Source organism: Manis pentadactyla, chromosome 1, assembly GCF_030020395.1.
Source record: "Manis pentadactyla isolate mManPen7 chromosome 1, mManPen7.hap1, whole genome shotgun sequence".
NCBI lineage: Eukaryota > Metazoa > Chordata > Mammalia > Pholidota > Manidae > Manis > Manis pentadactyla.
In genome coordinates, this window is record NC_080019.1 from 25928134 (window position 1) to 25949533 (window position 21400).

Sequence of the window (21400 nt, forward strand, 5' to 3'; positions counted from 1 at the left end):
CTCCAAAGTCTTACAACTACAAACTATTTATTGTTAAAAGAACATATGGCATGTGAACAGTCCCCAGGAATGGGTTGTTTTAATTTGTCTGATTTCTCTCAGACTGTTCAAGTTCATTTGGACAATATCCACCATATCATAGATAAGTTTTCACAAATGCCTAAGGTGCCTAACTGGTTTTCTTGGTTTCACTGCAGATGGCTGGTAATTACAGATATGCTTTGGTTATGTAACTATACTCCTTTTATGTTTATGTGTGTGTGCAATTTAAGTAGTAGCTTAAAACCTATACATGCTGAAGTTACTCTACAAGAAGATATATCAAAGAAATAATCAATCTTCCCATGTTTTCTTCCGCCTGCTACTTCTATAGCTTTTCTTCTTCCTTCCTAATTACAACCCTTAAACAGAATTCGTGCCTCATATCAAATTTACCGAGTATCATAATTCTTCCAAGTGGTAAAGATACCTCAAGACAAATGCTGGGCATAGAAGCCACAGGGCATAAATATGCAAAGAAGTAAAAAGCTAACTTTTTCAAACAATAAGGCTTCTCTCTCACTTACCAACTTCACATTTCCCTGTATGGCCCCGGAAGATGACTGGTTAGCCAGAGACGGGTAAGATTCCTCAAGGGAGGAACAACCTAAGACAGGCACAGTCGCAGGGGGGCCATCAGGTGAGAAATTGGGGATCAACAGAGGTGAGGCTTAGAACCTCACCCCCCCGTTCTGAGAGAAATCTTCTGCATACGTGGATGTTTTATTGCCCTGGTCTAGCTTGGATTAACACATAGTCTACAGGCACACACCTGATCATCTACATTTGCTCTCTTACAACACTAAACTATGTTTTCTACCTTTATCTTGTATCTACCTACCACTTCAGCATTTTATTAAAAATAATAATAATAAAGAGAGACATGTGGTATCCACATATAAATCAAGTATAAAAACCAAATGAGTATTCATATTTGAACTGACTGTTTATAGTTCATAATGCATGAGCAAAACCGAAAGTTTCTGTGATGACTGCCCTTGTACTGTTCACTATGTAACTTATTCATTATGTAAGAATTTGTTCTACATGTAAAAACTTGTTTGTTATGCCTCAGAAGATTGGAGACTGACAAAAATTAGGCTTGGGGTGGAATAATGATTGTGCATTGAGCATTGACTCCCCTATACAGAATTTTATTGTCGTTAACAACCATTTGATCAATAAATATGAGAGATGCCCTCACAAAAAAAAAAAAAAAAAAAAAAAAAAAAAAAAAAAGGACAGACTTCCAATGGTAAAATAAATTAGTAACCGGGATGTAATGTATAGCATAAGGAATATAGTCAAGATATTGTAACAGCCTGGTAGGGTGATAGCTGGAACCTAGAATTATGTATATAAATGTTCTACCACTGTGTTGTACACTTGAAACTCATGTAATGTAATACTGTGTGTCAACTACCCTTCAATAAAAAATAATTATTAAAAAAAAAAAAAAAAAAAAAAAAAAAAAGAGAAAAGTCACTCCATTTCCCTACTGTCGTTCCTCTTTCTTCCAGATATTCATGGACATGATGTTTGAGCCATGAGGTAAATTTGAGAATGGAAGCCATTTGTGAGGATGATGGCTTCCTGAAGACACTCTAGGGGTATATGCCTGTAGATATTTCTGTGAACAACAAATAAATGTCTTAGTTGAGCCACATCTGTCAAAACTAATTATGACTGCTGAAAATGAATACTAAAGTTATTTTAATGAGAAACTACTACATTTAAGGAGTGGTCGAGGAAGGAATTGCCAGTTTCAAAGACAGAAGGGTGAGACAGATGGGAATGGTAGAACAGAAACCAAGAGAAAAAAGCAGATTGAACAGGTAGGATGGGCATGAGAGTAGCAGGTATTTAAAAGAGGTCAAACAGGAAGAGCCTTCAATGTAGGACATTAAATTTAGAATTACAAAGTTTTCCTTGACTTTAAGGAGAGTAATTTCAAGAGTGTGGTAACCCAGTGGAAACCAAGTTAAAGTGAGCTTCCATGTGAATAGAAGTCAGAGAAGCTAAACTAACATTTAATTTCAAGAATAAGGGAAATAGAGTAAAAAGTTATAGAGAAAGGACAAGGGAAAAGAGATATTTTGTGTTTGTTTTCACAAGGAAACTGTATCATCAAGTACAATGGTTTTGCTAATATTGGCTATTGTTTGTTAAATCAAAAGAGGTTTCCTATTCTTTGCTAATAAACGCAAAGCCTTCAAATAAATGAGAAAAGAATGGTGCTTCACATTCAAGGTCACTTTCATTTGGGGACCCTATTCTGTCCCTTAGCATTCTGGGAAATAAAATTCTTCCTACTCCCATCTCGACTTCTGTGGAGGCATATGCATGAGCATAAATAAGGTGGGCACAGAGATGACCTGGAACTCTGAAAAATGAAACTTCTGTGAATTCTGAAGATGTCATGCCGAGGATTTTTAATTGCACATAGGGAAATGCCAGAACACCCAGGCTTCATGTGGGACTCATCTGCAAGCTCTGACGCTCCTTCCCTTTGCCCCCCATGCTCTGGCTCACAGCCTCACCCTGAGCCCTTCTCCCTCTCCTTCCTTCCTTCTTTCTTTTCCTTCTTTTTTTTATTTTCTAAGAGAAAGGAAGCAGGTACCTTTGGGATAGAAATAATGCAAGTGAAGTAAATGTACTGGGATCCCAATGTGTTTGGGATATTTTAATATAGTTCAGCTTTATGATTTGTGGAAAAATGTGGTCAAACCAATGCTGTGGGGATTGTTTATCAGTGTGTAAATTCAATCAGTTTTTTGAATACTTGCAAATATTTAAAAGATTTTAAATGCATTTTTCCACGTATATTTGAAAGAAATTGATTAGATCCTGGGGAAAAATATTAGACGCATATTATGGTCTTCATTAAAGTACATAAAGAATAAATTTTTACTTCAGTTAGGAAAGATTGTTTCTCCTGCCTTCTGGATTTGCTTGCTAACAGAAGTGATGAATGTACTTTATAATTTGTAAATTCCTATACAAAGTCCAGCCATTGTTAGTTTGGTGATTTGTAACTTAAAATATTGGTTTAAAACCATTCAAAGAGAATGGATGAAATGATTTTTTTTTTTTTTTTTACCTAACAACGATCCTATGAATTTGAGTGGTGTGTGAAATGGAGATGTTCTCAAAACACCATCCTTAAGGGTTATAGAAAGGAGCGTCCCACTGACTTCATCTTCCTGCTATGAAGATTGTTCCTTGATGTGTCCTTAGAGAAACTTTAAAACCCACAGACCTATTTTAAAGGTAAAAAATTCGTGTAACTTTATTTTTTAAAGCACTAATATGTCTCAGTTACATTTAGCTACAGTACAAAGAATATTAAAATAGCACCTGAGAATTGTTTTAGTAAGTTGTAAAGAATCTTGACTCCTTTAGCTTCCTTATTTTTTCTCTACTCCATTATACAAAGAAAAGAGAGTGCTCTTACTTTCACTCTTTCAGCCTATTGGGTCATCAGGGGTCTGATTTTCATGCGAACAGCCCTGAGGGAATAATCTGCACCTCTGAAGGGGTCCCAAACCACTCCATTCTCAATCTCATAAGGACTGTTGTTCCTCGGGTCATAGGAGCCCCCAGTGTAGTAGATGCCATTGAGATTGGCAGCTTGGCAGTTGTTGTACCACCAGCCTCCTCCATAGACTTCTGCACAGTTCTCTTCCCACTGGTCTGCATCCCTGTCAAAGGTGCTGAACTCCATGCCAGCATGAGAAGTGTACTCTGGCCCTTCCTCTACAGAACCCTCAATCAGAGCATCACCTGCTGTGCCTTCATACTTGGAGACCTGCAGGGGATAACCTTCCACCTCAGAGCCTACCCTCAAATGATATTCTGCATAAGCCCCATTCCCAGCCCAGTCCTCTAATTCAACCCGAAGGACAGAACCCCTCAGTGTCAGTAAGTGGAGGTATTCATTGCCTAGCCAGAATTCTCCTTCCCCCTTGTCATTCAGACTGCCAAAACCTCTCTTGTAGTCTTGCCAGGTCCGGTTAAAATTCAGTGATCCATCCATTCTTTGCTGGATCAAAAGCCATCCTCCCAAACTGGTCTCTTGATCGCAATAAACAGAAAAAATCTTACTGGATCCGGGTAGCTGGATATTGAAAATGCCACTTTGGGCACCTGAAGGATGTGTTTGGAGGACATCATCACAGTCTAAAAAAAAAAATTAAGCTGGTTGGAGGACGTTACTCTCATTTAACTTTACAAAGATAGGCATAGCCCAGATTAAATGAAGGCCGATACTGCCTTTTTTCCTTCCTTCCTTCCTTCCTTCCTTCCTTCCTTTCCTCCATAATGGGAAAAGGATTCACTTACACTGGGATGGAAAATATGCAAGTGAGTGTCATTTAAACCTACACATTTCAAAGGGGATTTTCCTCAGTGAATTAGGAACTTAACTTGCATGTACTGATTAATAGCAAATAACCAGCAAAGAAAGATATCTAAGCATCATTTAATATTAATATGCCTTGTTGATAACCTGATCTAGATGTCAGCTGAGACATTCACTAAAAATATCGTTAATAAATCAGGTGATAATTCCAACAGCACACATTTCGAATGGTGAAAAAATTTGGTTAAACAAACTCAACATCGAGTTTCAAAGGGATTCTTTCATTCATTTAACATGTATTTATTGAGTGATAACTCTGTACTGTTAGGCATTTGGGAATACAGAGATGAACATTATAGACAAAGACCCTGCCCCCATGGAACTTACAGTCTAGCACAAAAAATAACAAGAAGTGTAATTTCAATAATGCATTTAGAGTGTTAGGAAAGAAATTCAAGGTGCTATGGGAGCACATTGCAGGAATAATAAACTTAGTCTAGGGGGTCAGGGAAGGCTTCCCCAAAGGAGAAGTATGGATACCTCTGGCAAGGCGAGTTTTAACATGGCTTCTCTTGGTAGTATGTGCTTCTCTGACGTCTTCATGATCTGCTTCTCTTCCAGCCTCATCTGCCATTTTATAGCTCTTGCTTTCAAATGAGGAGTCTCCTCTGTTGAAAGTTGTGCTGCTACTTACATACTGTTTGCTCTGACTTGAAGTTTTGCTGCTGGAATGGAACTCAGGTACATCCAAGCGAGAGCTAGTTTCCCCTAAGTCTGTGAAAATGTCAGATTCTAAGCCTGTAGATGGGAATCTACTCGCGAATGAATTTCCAGTGGAGGGTAGGTCAAAGAAAGAAGTTTTACCAGGTTGTGCAAGGAGCTCATCTAGGCTACCCCTGCTAGATAACATGTGGGACAAGTCACCACACTCAGAACCGTCTTCAGAATTTACCACTTCTTTGGTCACTTCCTTGCGACCATCAGGACCTATAACAGTCTTAGTAACAGTTTTAGAGCATGAGTGACGAGTGGTGGTTGTACTACCAGAGGTGACTTTCTCATTACCAATCAGAAGCTCTTTGTCTCCTTTGGAAGCGACCAGTTTACCTGTGTGGTACTCTTTCTTTGTCCCTGCACTTGTACTTCCTGACAACTCTTCAAATGTGCCCCAGTCTGGGTTGGTAGGCTTGGTGCTCCCATGTCCTGTGCCGCTGTCTGGCCTAAAAATCCCAAGCTCAGAACCTCCAGATGGCCAACTGCCAGCACTTCCAGTTCCGGAGCTCCCAAGGTTCCTAGAACCACCAGCAGAAACAGAGCTCTCAGAATGCCAAGTGCTGCTACTTCCAGTTCCGGCGCCCCCAGAGGGCCAAGTGCCAGCACTACCAGGTTCGGACCCGCCAGCACTTCCAGTTCCGGAGCTCGCAGAGTGCCAAGTGCTGGAACTTCCAGTTCCGGCGCCTCCAGAGGGCCAAGTGCCAGCACTACCAGGTTCAGACCTGCCCCCACTTCCAGTTCCGGAGCTCCCAGAGGACCAAGTGCTGGAACTTCCAGTTCCGGAGCTCTCAGAATGCCAAGTGCTGCTACTTCCAGTTCTGGCGCCCCTAGAGGGCCAAGTGCCAGCACCACCAGGTTCGGACCCACCAGCACTTCCAGTTCCGGAGCTCGAAGAGTGCCAAGTGCTGGAACTTCCAGGTCCAGAGCTCCCAGAGTGCCAAGTGCTGGAACTTCCAGTTCCGGTGCTCCCAGGGTTCCAAGCGCCAGCACTACCAGGTCCAGAGCTCCCAGGGCTGCTGGGGCTTTCAGGTGCTGATCCTGGTACGTGAGATGCAGAGTCTCCTCGAGTATTTCCATCTCTACCAGACCCCACTAACTCCATTTTTACCTGGGGCATTTCCATTAGTGCTTTCCACTCTGGGGGGGGCTTCGGAAGCTGGTTCTTGAACTCTCTGGAAAACAGGTCTGAATCTGGGCTGATTTTTATCACTGGTAAGTATTGCCTATCTCTAGAGGGAAGTAAGTCTTTGGCAATGACCTGTTCAAGTTGCTTCTGCTGATCTTCATAGTCCTTTAGATTTACCTCATGTGGTACAGCCCTACTGCATGACCCTTTGCAAGATCGAATCTTAATATCGATGTCCACCTAGAGAGAGGTGAAGAACAATTAAGAAAAAAGGTGGCTATAAATAAACAAATTATGTCTATTGAGTTCTTTGTAGTTTGTTTATTTTTTGGAAACTGTTTTAATTTCTTTGATTTGGAGACCTTCCAAATAATACTCTATTTTCCATTTATATAGTATCCTCAGTGAAAGAGATGTTAAGTATTATAAGCAAGCCAGAATAAGCAATAGGAGGTATTTGGATTCGTTTTAGACTTAAAGCAGATTAAGAGTAAGATACAATTTCCTCTTAAAGAAAACAATGAAGAAGTGATCCTTCATGAGACTGAGGTTGAAGTCTCAGAGGCAAGGTACTATCTGGGTTTTGGAATAAGACAAGCAGGGACTGAATATTTGCTTTTGAAATTTACTATCTATATGCCCTTGGAAAATTTGCTTAATGTAGCTGAGCTTTTATTCTCATCTGTAGGGTGGGGGCAATAATACCTTTTTGTAGGCAGATGATGGATCTAATACTTTGCTATATATACATACAGTAGGTATTCAATGAATGAGCATTGCCTTTCTTTTCACTGTTATTTAAAAAACAAAGTAATCTGGTGTCAGAGCCACATGCTTACTTACCTCCAGTCGTTTCATATCTACCAGTTGATCCCTGACATTTTTTTGCAGAAGTTGAATATACTGTACTTGTTCTATGACTTTGCGCTTTAGGACTTCAATTCTGCTTCTCAGATCCTCTATTACTTGACTATATGTATTTTCATTGTCTGAAACAGAAAATATGGATACTGAAGTAACTGCTGAGTGATTTGCTTATAATAGCCAGCAAAAGAAGGAAATTTGTTTACAAATATTCTCCTTTATTTTTTGATAAGTTTTTTTCTCTGGACATTATATTAGTGAGTTCCAAATGTAGCAAGCATTTGATTTTTGGACAATGTTATATCCTTGTTAGTACTAGATGTCAATTAAGATGCCCTACTAGCAAGGAGTGATCTAACTAAATGAAAAGAAAGAAATCTCTTTGGAATTTTAAAGGTGTAATTAGGAGGTAAAATAGTAAGTTTGAACATTACAATTATTTCATTATATCCTTAATCAAGGGGCTTGAACATATTCTTGGATATTCTTACTGAGTCTTTCTTCTTACCTATATATTTTAAATTGTTCCTGAGCATTTTTAGGTCAACGGGATTACTCACTTGCCAGTTACTATTGCACCACTGACTTTAACTTAGTCACTTGTCTCCTAAAAATACAAAAAAGTCAAAGCAAAGCTTCAGGAACTGAGGCCTCACTAACCTTGCTGCTCATGTGCTGAGTGAATCCAGCGTTTCCTAGTCCTAATGGGACCTAGTCCTAATCCTATGAGAGAGCTGAAATATAGCTCTACATTTAAAATTTTAAAGAAAGCTGTAATCAGCTCAGTTAAGTCTGTGGGTTGAACTTCTAGCTCCATTACATGATAACTTTGTGTCTTTGACAAGTCCTTTAACCTCTAAAAGTTTCCTCTCTGAAGGATAGAAACAAAAACAGAAACTCAACAGGTTGGGCCCATCACATTTTCTGTATATGCTCTTGAAAAGAACACACTTATTCTAATCCTTAATCCAAAACCCTGATTTACCTTGTGACTAAACAGTTCTAACCTAACCTTTTCTATATTATAAAAATAACAAAAAACAAGCCCCTCTTAAAAATTCAGGGATATCGTAAAGGCATGTGTTTCTATACTAGGTATTTTGGAATAAAATTGCAGTTGCTCTGTGTGGACATCATATTTATTTGGGACTTCTCTTGTTTTTGTTGTATGCTGTAAAATCAAAGCACTAAATATAATACTTACTGTTAGCTGTGGCAAAATCCCCTCTCACAAGTTCCATTATATTCCTGGTCACTGAACTAGAGTCCTTATTGTTCTTCTGATAGTCAAAGAGTGAATTTTTTAGCTTATTTATTCTGTTTGTAAAATCTTGATTGACTTCATCAATCAACCCTTGCATCCTGCAGCCAGAAGGGCATTTGTAGTTCTGCAAGTGAAGAGGAAAATTACATTAAGGGTCTGTGTCTTGGATCCAGTACAGTTCGGAAGGTTTCCATACAGCCCCCATTGTTTCTTTCCCCTGTATCTTCAGATCATCTATCAACTTACAAATAGTTTAAGAGGGCTAGTCAGAGATCTTAGAGAAATTCTGGAATGTGGGTCCACTTAACCATAAATTCGGCCCCACAAAATCTTGAGGCCATAATACTCAGGTTCCCAGTATATGCCTGAATATGGAACTAAAATTCAATCTGTTAATTGCACCAGGGCTCTGAAGTTCGGAAGGTAATTGAAGTAGTGCTCTCAAGACTAGGTTCCTTTTCATGTGTTTTCTTTAATTTAACATATAAGGAACTATTCCATTATTTCCCATTGGAAAAGTTTTCTGTGACCTCAGGGGTCATGCTGTGCACTCTTCCAGCATCTGCTCCCTATGCCCCCAGCTCACCCAGTCTTCATCCGAGCAGAAGGGCCAGTCCGTCTCTTTGCAGGCTGATTGCTGTCTTTCCACAAGTCTTGGACCGCGTACACCTCCTCCTTCAGCTAAAAACTCACCTCCTTCGGTTTCTGCCGTCTTCAGAGGTTCATTTACACACATAAAAGAGAGAAGCACCCTTAGTCAGGTGTGGAGGAGACCCTGGCATGCCTATAACGTCCAAGGAGGAGAGGCTCTGGCAGAAATTAAGAGCACCAGCTCCGGGGCCTCTACAAGCTTCAGGTTTATCTTTTGAATGAAAATCCTAATACCCATTTTTATGGAGTTGTGAGAATTAAAGGAGAAAAAGTGTACAAATTTTGTAACTATGTTTGACACTGAAAAGCCTCCAATAAATGGTAGGCATTTTAAAGGGTTCACTCTAATAAGGAAAATTAATTAAATAAAAAAATAGCTAAAATTTACCTTATCACTTTCATTAATGTCTGGAGATAAAATGATAACTGACAGATTCAGAGTTCCTTCTACTATAATTCTTGTTTCAGTAGGAAAATACACCATCTTCATGTCTGTCTAACCTTCAAGTTTCTTCTATGACCATATTTATGGTCCATAATTTGAGTCATATATACCAAACACAAAAATGTGGCCATTCAGACTTAAGGCTTTTAAGGTTATTCACTCATCCAATATTATTTTTTTATTTGCAACGAAAAAGGACTGAAAGCAAAATTAATGGCCTATGACTGACAACTTTTTTTAAACATCCTATAATGAGAAATACAGATTAAAAAAAATTTCCATTGTGATCTATTGTAAGGTGAAATAGGTTATAAAAATATTCTTCCAACATGACTTTATATCCTCATAAACGAATGTGGGTTTTAGCTATTTTTATTTTGTATCATCAACTTATAAGGATTTTGCTGTGATTATTTGAACCTTGAATAATTTATTTTTGTAATCAATTAAAATTTGCCATGTTATTGTTTTAAAAATACCCCAGTAATAATAATACTAATTCAAGCAATCAAGAACAATATATATATAAGGGGACATGTACAATCTTTCCTTCTTTAAAAAAAAAAATATATATATATATATATATATACACACATATATTTATTTATTTATTTCATTCACTCACTCACTTACTTACTTTGGTATCATTAATATACAATTACATGAGCAACATTGTGGTTACTAGATTCCGCCCATAATCAAGTGCCCCCCCACATGCCCCATTACAGTCACCGTCAATCTTTTCATTCAAGAAATACAATTATTAATTCAAACATGCTTCAGAATAAAATGGCACAATTATAAAAACTGGCAAAAGTTAAATTAGCCAACAAGAGAGAAATAACTGAAGATCAAGCAGCATACAGAATATCACTTTAACAAATGATATTAGTTTTATTCAGCATTAATTTTTTTACTTATTATCTTATTACAAGGGAAAAAGTTAAGTCAGAAACCCTCTTTAGTTTGTTCTGCTCTGCTACTATGGTTTATGAGTGGTAAATGGGAAGAAATAGACTAGAATAATTTACAGTCTGGAAGTAACTGAATTTTTTGACCGTATTTATCATGTTTTTATAAAACCAAAGTATTCCAAAAGCCTTGCTGAAGGCAGTTTCTCTTGTTTTCTAAAAGTCCCTGGAGTCAAACTTTACAAATTATTTCAATATTTAGTAATTACCTTAAAAGAATACAATTGCTTCCCCAAAAGCATATTACCTAATCAATTAATCTCTTCTGATTTTGCTATGTAATATGTTTTCAAAGAGAACTAATTTGCTTTTAATTTGTCTAGAAACACAAAAACAACCTTACAGAAAAAATTATATTAAACCACTGTTCTGCTTATTATAGACAAATAGAAATAAATTAGTAGATGTTTAATATTCTTATCATTAGAATGCTTTGTTCTGTTCACTAACATTAACTCTCCTGAGGCTTTATAGTGACAAAGATGGCAAAGATTTCTTCCCTTTAAAAGAAAACACCAAAGTTCTAAGACTGAGTTGTAGATGTGATAGCTTCCCTGCAGTCTGGAGGTGTCAGGCCCATCTAGGGGCCTCCATGGCCTAAGGCTTATAAAGCCAACAGTGTGGGAGGGCATACAAGAGGCTGATTTAGACCTGCAAGCTCTTTATGGAAGAAACACCAGAAAGAAAGCAAGAGAGAAAACCAAGGGGATCATACCCAAACTGTGCCCACCACACTCAGGACCAGGCAGAAGATTCTCCCGGAGAGCATCTTTTCTGAGGGTGGGTCTGGCTCCCGATGAGGGCTCCTGCTGAAGGAGAGAAGGATCACCTCCACTCCTGGTTCCCATCCCATTTAAATCTGCGGGACCTTTGATTAATCATTATCTTTGTCCTGTTTAGACAGTCAACATGCGCTCTACCTCCCTTGCCCCTTCTGTAAGGCTGGTGTCCTGGAAGTTCTTGCTCAACTCCCCAAGCGTGTTTGCTTCTGATAAGCTGTCGCAAAGGCATTAGCAGTTCGGGGAAGATCCCACATTCCAGGAACAGCGGGACTTTGGAAATGCAAATGGAAACACAGCAGCCCATAACCGTACTTGGAGTATTGGAAAGAACAGCAGAGGCAGCTGGGACGGGCCAGCTGTAGCCCACTGTGAAGCGGAGAGCTGGCGAGTGACATTTCACTTGATGGAGGAATCATGGCTGGATGACCTGACTTTTAAAAAATGACTGTGATGATTGGCTCACCCTGAATTGCTTCTAGATGCTGACCTTGAGCAGATGATATTCCTCTACCCAGAGGGCTGAGACAGTAACCCCTGGAGCTAAACATCCTGGTTTAGAATCCCAGCTACACCCTTTCCCAGCTCTGTACTTTTAAACAGATTACCTCTTTATGCCTCAGATTCCTCATTTTAAAAATAAGGGTAACGACATCCTACCGCACGGTTTTATGAAGAATAAATGAGTTCATCCTTGTAAGCCCTCAGAACAGTGACTGTTACATGGTAAGCACTCAGGGAGTGTCAACAGTTACAGAAGAACATACAGTGCCATGAAAAATTCCACTTCCCTCCTGTTTCTATGCCTTTAGTTATGTTTACTTACTTTCCCGGCTTTTCATCTCCATGTAAAAATTTTGCTTGGCTAGAAGTTGCCAGATATAGCAAACAAAAAAACAGGATGCCCAGTTAAAAATGAATTTCAGATAAATAACAAATACATTTTAGTTTAGGTATGCCTATGTAATATTTGGGATGTACTTTAAATTTTGAGGGGGAGGTTTATTCTGAAATGCACCTTTAACTGGGCACCATGTAGTTCTTTAATCTGTCTGGCAATCCTACCTTGCCTCAAAGTCTGCTTCCTATGTGAAGCCAGTCCTCAAACTAGTAATAGCTAGTATTTTTTGAGTGTTTGCTAAGTATCAGGCACTTTGCTAGACACTTTACATAGTACCTGATTTCATCTCTCCAATTCACAGCAAATTTTTTAAATTAAGGTAACATTGATATATAATCTTACAAAGGTTTCACATGAGAACATTGTGGTTACTACATTCACCCATATCATCAAGTCGCCCACACACACCCCATTACAGTCACTGTACATCAGCCTAGTGAGATGTTACAGAGTCACTACTTGTCTTCTCTGCAGTTTATAGCAACCTTACTCTTCCATGCTTCCTTTGACCATGTACCACTTTTGGCATTTATCGCTGTGGGAGACTTGTCATCTCTTCCACTAGATCACAAACTTGACAACTGGCATATTTTATTGTTCTTTATACCCTCCGCTGAAGGTATGGGCCTTCACTGAGCAAGAAAGCAAGAACAGGTTCCACTGTTGTGAGGTTGGCCTGCTCCCTCTCGGGTACTGCCAGCATGTGCAGCTTACTGTAAATGGATGAAAGGCCCACACAGTGCAGAACCCTCCTTCACCACTTGCTTTATGGAAAGTCCCTGTTCTGATCAAGCTCACTCCTGATGTGACTTTTTTTGGATTTCTAGTGGCAGCTGCAGTGCCCAGAGGAAGCCCCAGAGCCCTGCCCAGGTTCTGGAGAGCAGTGATTCTATGGAAAGCTGGGTTACACTCGACAGTGACTCAAGTGGACAGGTCTGAACAGCAACTCAAGGCTTGACCTCCATGGACGATTTCCTTTGCCCACAGGAAGGGCTCCTCTTGGGAGGTGAGCATGGTGTATGGAAGCAGTTTCTAAGAGTAACCTGGGAGGCTGCAGGCGAGTTAGCTGAACATAATCTGATTAAAAGTAAGTTAACAGAAAATAGTTTGAGTGCCGCCTCTCTGGGAGTACGTCAGGGCAATTCTGAGGCACCATTGGAGGGCTGATCCTTGCTGTCCAGTGGGTCCCTCATGTACCTGTGCACCTCACTCCCTTAGGTCATCCAGGGCACTGCTCAGATGGCACCTCTTCAGAGAGGCCTTTTTTGACTATCTTACCTGAAGTATAGCCATTCCATTAACCCAGTTTTGTTTTCCTTCTTAGTACTTTATCCCCAGTGGATGATATGTATTTGGAAAATGAATTATGTCTCCCAACACTAAGCTTCATGATGTCAAGACATGCTGCCTAGTACAATGTCAGGTAGAGAGTAAACACTAACAAGCATTTATTGGAGGAATGGGGGCTCTCACAGAAGCAGCACAGGATGGTGGAAGGGGAATGGCCTTTGCAGAGAGTGAGTTCTGGATTCTAGATAAGTGACATTGACAAATTTAATTTTCTGAGCCAGTTTACTCCTCTGTAAAATGGGGTGACAGTATTTATCTTGCAGGGCTGTCGGGAGGATTACGTAAAATGGCATACATAGCATGCTAGATATACACATCAAGGACCCCCAGATGGTTGCTTTTATTGTTCCTAGAATGTCCCACCAAATAGAAAGTTGTCAGATTATCTCTCCAGTGCCAGAATCCTCTAATCAGGCACTTCTGTGAGACACTCTTTTGGTTTGGCACTGCAGGACTGAGCACTAGCCCGGCCCCCTTCCCCATAAGCAAGTCATAGCATAAGCTATGGAGAAATAGGTTTTGTTTAGCTGGGAGGCGGTGCAGATGAACAGATCACAATAATACAAGGAGTATCATTTTTTTAAAGTATGTGAAAATAAGGTTATCTTTACAAATGTAAAAATGCAGGAATAATTTTGAGGATTTTTCAGTTTATTAAACCACAACTTCTATCTATTGCATTTTTTCCAGAGATGACTATATCCTAAATCCCTTAGCAACAATGAGTGATGTTTCGTTTATTTATCCTTTTGAAATTAACATAATGTTCCACAAAGTATAAATATTTAAGTGCAGGGATTCATACATTTGTTATGCTGTAACGTCTGGCTGCACTGGCATAGGTTTTACTTGTGTGGCATGTAATGTATGTAAAAAGAATAGAAATTCTATAGCTGTGACTGTTTCAGTTTTAACTGTATCTACACATCAAAACTTAGAAGAGTAAAACATATAGCCAACAATATAAATATTTGTCATATGTAAACATAACTTAAAAATACAAAACAGAACAAAACAAGCCCTCAGGGGCTTTGTTCTGAATGGCGTGCTTGTCCTTGGGTTATATCTCAGGGAAGTGAGAGAACATCCTTTCTTTACCAATTTGTTTTAAATGTATGGAATTCTGAGAGCAGTTCACGTATTCATTCATTTAAATGAATTTATTTATTGTATGTCTATTATTTGTCCGTTCTGCACACTATGTTCTTGAGATAGAAATGCAAATAATGTATAGACTTATACCTTAAGTTGCTTGCAATTGGTGAGGAAATCCAATACATATGCAGCTAAAATGTTAAACCATATAAAAATTGCATTTTTGTAGATGAAATGAATATCTGCCATTTCATGTGGTTTACCCTGATACAAAACAATGGAAAAAATTCTGCAAGGTATATTCAAAGTACTGTTATAACACAGCACATAGGGTAATATACCATTTCTGTATTGCTTTCTGTTACATTTTGTGTAAAATGTTCCTTAAAAATGTCCTTAAAAATATTCCTTAAGTATGTCAGATTTCATTCACGTCTAAAAATGAAGATCTTTCTGAAAAATGCACATTACGTCTTCTAGCGTAACAATCTATATGAATCTGTACATTTAGTATTGATCTAATAAAATGAACATAATGGTATTTTGATAGGAAATATTTTGTTAAAACAAAATTAATGCACAATTGGAAAGTACTAAAATTAACTCCTAAATTTTGAAATGCCTGAATTACAAACATTTAGGAGATTCTAGCGCTCAATACTTTCAGGGCTTCTGCGTCAGCTTTTTACAACAGCAACTGAGCTATAAAAGGATTCATGGGAAAACACTGGCAAGGCTAATTAGCTTTGTGTATCTTCTTTTCTCCACCTGTCTCCTGCATTCCAAGGCTACTGCAAAAGCCTATTTTTAACCAAGCTTCTTTACTATGAAAGGTGAATGAGCTGGTATGAAAATCTATGTAAGACTAACTAATGGAACTTTCATTTTCAGAACTCATCAATAAATACCCTGATGCCAGATGGTTTTCCTAGAAGTTACAGCTGTGGGGAGAAGATGGAAATTTCCTTAAATACACAGCCATGATTCTGAACTGTAAGTACAAAAGTGAGAAGGGAAAAAAAGAACTTTAATGGAGAACTGTAGTTCTTCATAATCTCCTTATTCAGGAAATAAACCTACTTTATTTCTTATAATTGAACTGTCCCCAGATTAATAACTTTTAATTGAATAATTTTTTAGCATCTTTGGAATTAAATTAGATAATGCCCCAATAGTATAACAATCATTCTCTTCTTTTTTTTGTCCTTAAGCATAATTTTCATGGTCTTTTACTTAAGCAGTTTTAATCAAGTTTCCACTAAGTAGTTATGAGTGTGTGTGTGTGTGATGTCTGTTAGTGAAAAAGAAAGAGAGAGAGGGAGATGGAGATGTAGAGGAGACATGGGTGAAAGCGAGGTTCTGGGTTTTCCCCTCTGCTTTATTGCTTTTCATTTTTAATTATTTATTTTTCAAGACAAATGAACTTAACTTATAATGTGCTTTCCTAAATGTTACTAGATTCATAAAATGTTTGCGTTGAATACATATTAAAGCATAAACGTTATTCGTGAAAAGTGAATTCATTCTTAACATCATACACCTTAAACCATTACATTTGGCACTCTTCTTCGCTGGTTTCACTGGGGTTCTTCTATTAAGTTTAGCAAACGAGCTGTCAGCTGCTACTGCTTTAATAGTGATACACTGAAATCTGGGAGAACAGCATCTGTAAGCCACTTAGACTTTCCATACCAAGGAATTATAGGACAAATATGGGGTTATTTAATTATAAGATCCATTTAATTCTCTGTGGTTTTTCTTATTACCTATTTTTAATGGGCCAGTCTATAGTAAAACTGGGGCAATTTAAAGGAGGCACTTGGGCAAAATTTTGCTTAGATAAAAGTCAACAAAAAATTATTGATAATAACACCCAAATTGAAGGGCATTTTACAAAATACTTGACGAGTGTTAAGGTCATAAAAAACAAGAAAAGATTAAACTGTTACCAAAGTTGACTAAGGAGATGTGACAATTAAATGCAGTGTGGTCTCCTGAATAAGATGCTGGAACAGAAAAAAGACATTAATGTTAAAGGTGATGAAATCTGAATAAATTGTGGAAGTTAGGAAATAGTAACCACTTGAGGTTGGTATCTTAGTTTTGGCAAAGGAGCCGTGGGAATGTCAGATGTTAACGTGAGAGGACATGAGATGACAAGGATGGGGAACTCTCTGCAGGATCTTTATAAAGTTCTGTAAGTAGAAAAATCGTTCCCAAATAAGAAGGCCATCGAGAAGTCAAAGCAAAAAATATTAAAGTTTTAAAGTTGTATTTCCAAACTTAACTGACATGGGATTCAAATCCCATGCAGCAATACCAACTTCACAGCCAAAGCCATTCAAGTCTGTCTTTCATTCTTGACTTGGAGAAATTTCATGTGTCATCCCATTTGACCCTTCCCACAGACAGCTTTGTGATGTAAGGAAGAAAAACATTTCCAGTCCAAGGGTCTCTGACATGTTAGGCCATGTTTTTTTTAAAGTCACACTTTAACTATTTGCCCCTGAGGATTTGAAAGAGGCCACTTACATCACAGAGTAGAATCTGCCCTACTGTGTTTATTTAGGGAGAGTCAACATTCAGATTTATTTTTAGGGAGGTTTCCCATCTACCTTGGGTCACTCTGTGCTTTTGAAATTGTCAGCAGAAGAAAACCTGGGTGAGGACCTGGGAAATGGGAATAAGGGCCAAGAATACTGAATGCTGGGTTCTGGGAACACATTTCTGACCCAGTTGTAGACCTGATTAAATGTCGTGATCCTGAATTTCTCTTACTTTGTACCTTTAAATATTTCCCAGTGAAACTGAGAGAAGCAAGAGCTTGAAATTGTGCAGCCAGCCTTCCCAAAAGCCTTTCAAACTTGATACAGAGGACTGTTCTACAAGCCAGCGGCCATACCTACTATTAACACTCATAGCAGGCCATGGCTACCCACCCTTTGGACCAGAACTCTTGTTTTTGTGGCCAATAACTGTCTATCTTTAGTTTGTTCATTGTCCTTTCTAAAGGAAAAAATATTAATAGCTTTCTGGTATGACTGGGGAGTGATTATGGTTTATATACACTTTTATGGTCAATTAATTCTCTGATAATTTCTCTGTCCCAAAATTGTGAAATCTCTCTCTTGAGAATCAGTATCATGGCAATTATGTTTTCTGACCATAGGCAATAAATAGTAAATAATTAAAAAACAGTTTTAAAAATTATAAGCTTTGGAGCCAAATAATATTTACTTTATAATCCTTGGGTTTAAAAGAAATCAAGGGAAGTGATAAATTACTCAGATCATGAGTAGATCTTAACATAAGGCTGAATGAAGAAAACGAGTACAAAGAAGACCTTAACAGTACTTCTTGAAGTATTTGTGGTAAAGGATCATTTTTATTTAATTTCCAACCAATCACAGACCCATTAGATTATAAGATGAAATAAAAACAATTATTAGAAAATCAAATGAAAGAACTAAAGATATACAAAATATGGGCCTAAATTTTTATTATTAGATCCCAAAGACATAAAGTTGCATTTCAGTGAATATGATCAGAGCAAAGATAATATAGGAAAAATGTTTCTACATGCTGATTCTCAATTTTTTAATTTAGCACAGACCAAAGACAAAAGATTTGAGGACCAGCATTCTGAGTAACACTGGTTTATACCACAATGCCATTTATAATAATTTAAAATACACAGCACAAAAGAACAATCCATGATTTTGTTAAAAAGAAAGCCATGAGCCCAAGAGCAAGGTACTTGTGCCAGGTCACCAAACCTGGGCTTAGTGCTTAACACAGTGGTAGTTTCAACCTCCCCCAGAAATGCAGTCTTAACAGGCAATCAGGAACTTTCTGGTCAGCACAGAAACCCTCTCCTTCCCACCCAAAGGATGAGGTAATCCCTATGATAAGACCCTAAGGGAGGGTGACCTTGCCAACAATCCTTTCTTTTCTTCTGTTAATAACTTCTTGCCCTACCCTCCAGCCTATAAAAACCTTCCATTTTGTACAGTTTCTTGGAGCATCTCTATTTGGCAGAAGAGGTACTGCCTGATCCATGTATCACTTAATAAAGCCAATTAGATCTTCAGTTTTACTCAATAGAATTGTGTTTCTTTACAATTTACAAGAATGTGTTCAAATAAAGAAACACATCAAATCTATTGGAATGATTGTTTAAAATGGGGATAAAGGGAAGAAAAGGAAGTTTGAATAAAAGAGAATCAATCAGTCCTGAGAGGGACCCAGCACAGATGAATGAGAATGGTGTACGAAGAGTAAGATTAACTCAACTTCTGCCGCTGAGGGACACACACCCGCACACAATCACACACACACGCACACTCCAAAAAGGTATATGAAACAGCCTTTCCCAGACTTTTGGTCTCTTTATCACCAAGTTACTATTTTCCATCTACTTTAACTCATCTTTCTATATTTGTTTTTTTCCCCCATTCTTTTTGAGTTACATCAAACTGATAAGAAATCATTGGGGAGATATATTTTCTCCAGGGTTAAATTGTGTACTTTGTTTTCACTCTTATCATCTCAATAAAACAAATGTATCTACCATAAATACCTTCGCTAGTTTATATTGGTTAAGGTCAGAGTCAAAGAACATTACATTTTGTAAAGTTCTCAAGTATTTTGTCTGTACTATATTTCTTCATTTCCCATTCACTGTCTACCTATCTCCACAAATCTAAAAAATAACCTTTAAAGTGTCATCTGTAATCAACCTGGCTATGTGTTTAAGAAAGATAGAAGCTATTCAGAGTCTTACTGAGGACCACAATCAAAGAGTTCTGTGTAGCCACTCCAAAGCCCTTTGTTTGGAGACAACTTAATACTTTTTTTATGGTGGGAATTATGTGCAAGAAAGAAGTTACATTAATCCATACATCAAGGGCGTGTCTTAAGAGAACAGTCTGAGCATTCTGATGCTATCTGTGTGTGAGAGGAATCAAGGTTTAGGATTGTTCATCTTTCTCCTGAAAAATTCTACCAAAGACAAGACCAGACCAGTTTTTTTTTTTTTTGTCTTTTGTTCTTTAAGCATGCCAGGCTGTTTTTTACACCCCACTTGTTACAGGTGAACGTTTGTCACAGTCTTTGACTTGCTCGTGACAGGCAAGGATGGCTGCGGGGCATCTTCACAGTGAACGGGAGCTGACCCGGCAGCCTGGGCCCTCTAGGGCTGGCATAGTTTCTTTGCTTGTGGGGCGACCATCATGGGGGGTCACAGACTTCATTTTATTTTACAAATGTGTAACTACTAAACATAGGAAGAACTGAAAAAAGTTACAACACTTCAGAACTATATTTAAAATAAAGCTTGATAATTTGTCCAATAAAGGATTACTTCTGTCCGCTGATTAAACAACTCTGCCTTAGAACTGCATGACCTGAAGTCATGGTATCTGTACATGTGTGTCAGTACCTTCCCTCATGGAAGCTTCCCTCTGTAGGTTTTTTGAAGGGCATGACCACACACATTTGCTTTGCACTTAGGCTCCTTATTTTGCAGTGGCCTGAGTTTTTATATGCCTAGGAAAGGATTGAGTAAGAACTGCCTGTGATTTGAGCTGTGGAAAAAAATGAACTGTCTCTAGAAGGCTCCAAACTCTTTGTTTCACTTAAAAGTAGATTTTTTAAAGTTGATTTATCAAGATAGTTCTTTCAGTTTCCATTTTATTGATGGAGGCCTGATCCTACTGAACCTAGAAGTATTTCTCATGCATTTGTTCTTAAACTGTAGCCCTTTAATGTTCACCACCAAATATTAATAACTAAGTAAAATTTGAATTTCTCTGCTTTTCTCTACCTTTAGGTTTTAAAATTAACTTCAAAATTAATATGTACTCATAGCATGTCAAACAATACAGAGGTTTATAAAGAGAAAGTTAGAGGTTCCCCTCTACCAATCAATGCTGGATTACCCAACATGTAAACCAAGTGTGTAGTCGGGACACTCACAGTAAAAGGGGGCTCCAAAGTGTTTTTGAAAGAATGTTGTAGTTGATATTTCAGAAGAAGCACTGGACAAGCAATCATGGGAAAAATCAGAAGTTTTTGGACTTGACTTCATTATACTTATTTTGTGTTTTAATATGTTTGTTAAATTCTACATTATAGATTGGTTGGGGGAGAACAAATATGTACAAAGAATGCATATCTGTCAAGATTATATTTTGTTCGAAATGTATATGCACAGACTTTTTACATAATTATCATTGTAGAATTTTCATCTTAAAATTTCCCTTATTACTTGTAAATATTTCAAGTTCATATGGATATATTATGCTTATTATGCAATCATTCTATTCCACTGTACTAATATATCATCTTGCTTGTCCATTCTTCCACTGTTAGATATTCTGTAAATTTCCCACTGTCACTAAATGTATGTCTATATTTGTATTTCTGTCCATAGGTATTTTGTTTTTCAAAAATTATTTTCTTGGGCTAAATCACTAGAGTGGTATTATTGCATCCAAACTTATGAATATTTATAGAATTCTTCCTATCTACCACCAAATTGCTCATCCAATGGATTTTATAGATTTACAATGGGTAGACTGTATGCATTCTGATTTTAATGGTTGTTTCGAGCATGACAAGGTAGGAGCAGGTAAGGCCGGAGGCAAGATGTAAGACAGCAAGACAGCAAGATTGCCATTATCTTGGCAAGAGATGTTGCATATCCCAACTAGAATGGTGGCAGCAGGTATAGAGAGAAAAATGAATATAATAAATATCTAGGAAGTGTATTTGACAGGCT

At 37.9% G+C, this 21400-nt stretch overlaps 1 protein-coding gene and 1 long non-coding RNA gene across 2 annotated transcripts; one reads left to right on the forward strand and one right to left on the reverse strand.

Moving 5' to 3' along the window:
* Positions 1–3301: 3301 nt before the first annotated feature.
* Positions 3302–11367, reverse strand: FGA (fibrinogen alpha chain). Its single transcript, XM_057496881.1, has 7 exons — positions 11210–11367; positions 9014–9139; positions 8368–8551; positions 7143–7288; positions 6037–6539; positions 4940–5817; positions 3302–4218 (listed from the first exon to the last, which is right to left on the reverse strand). The coding sequence occupies exons 1-7, from the start codon at positions 11345–11347 to the stop codon at positions 3509–3511; spliced, it is 2685 nt and encodes an 894-aa protein (XP_057352864.1). The 5' UTR covers positions 11348–11367; the 3' UTR covers positions 3302–3508.
* A 1641-nt stretch (positions 11368–13008) lies between these two features.
* Positions 13009–20224, forward strand: LOC118913720 (uncharacterized). Its single transcript, XR_005025304.2, has 3 exons — positions 13009–13180; positions 15511–15612; positions 19712–20224. It is a non-coding gene; the product is annotated as an uncharacterized LOC118913720 (long non-coding RNA).
* Positions 20225–21400: the final 1176 nt, after the last annotated feature.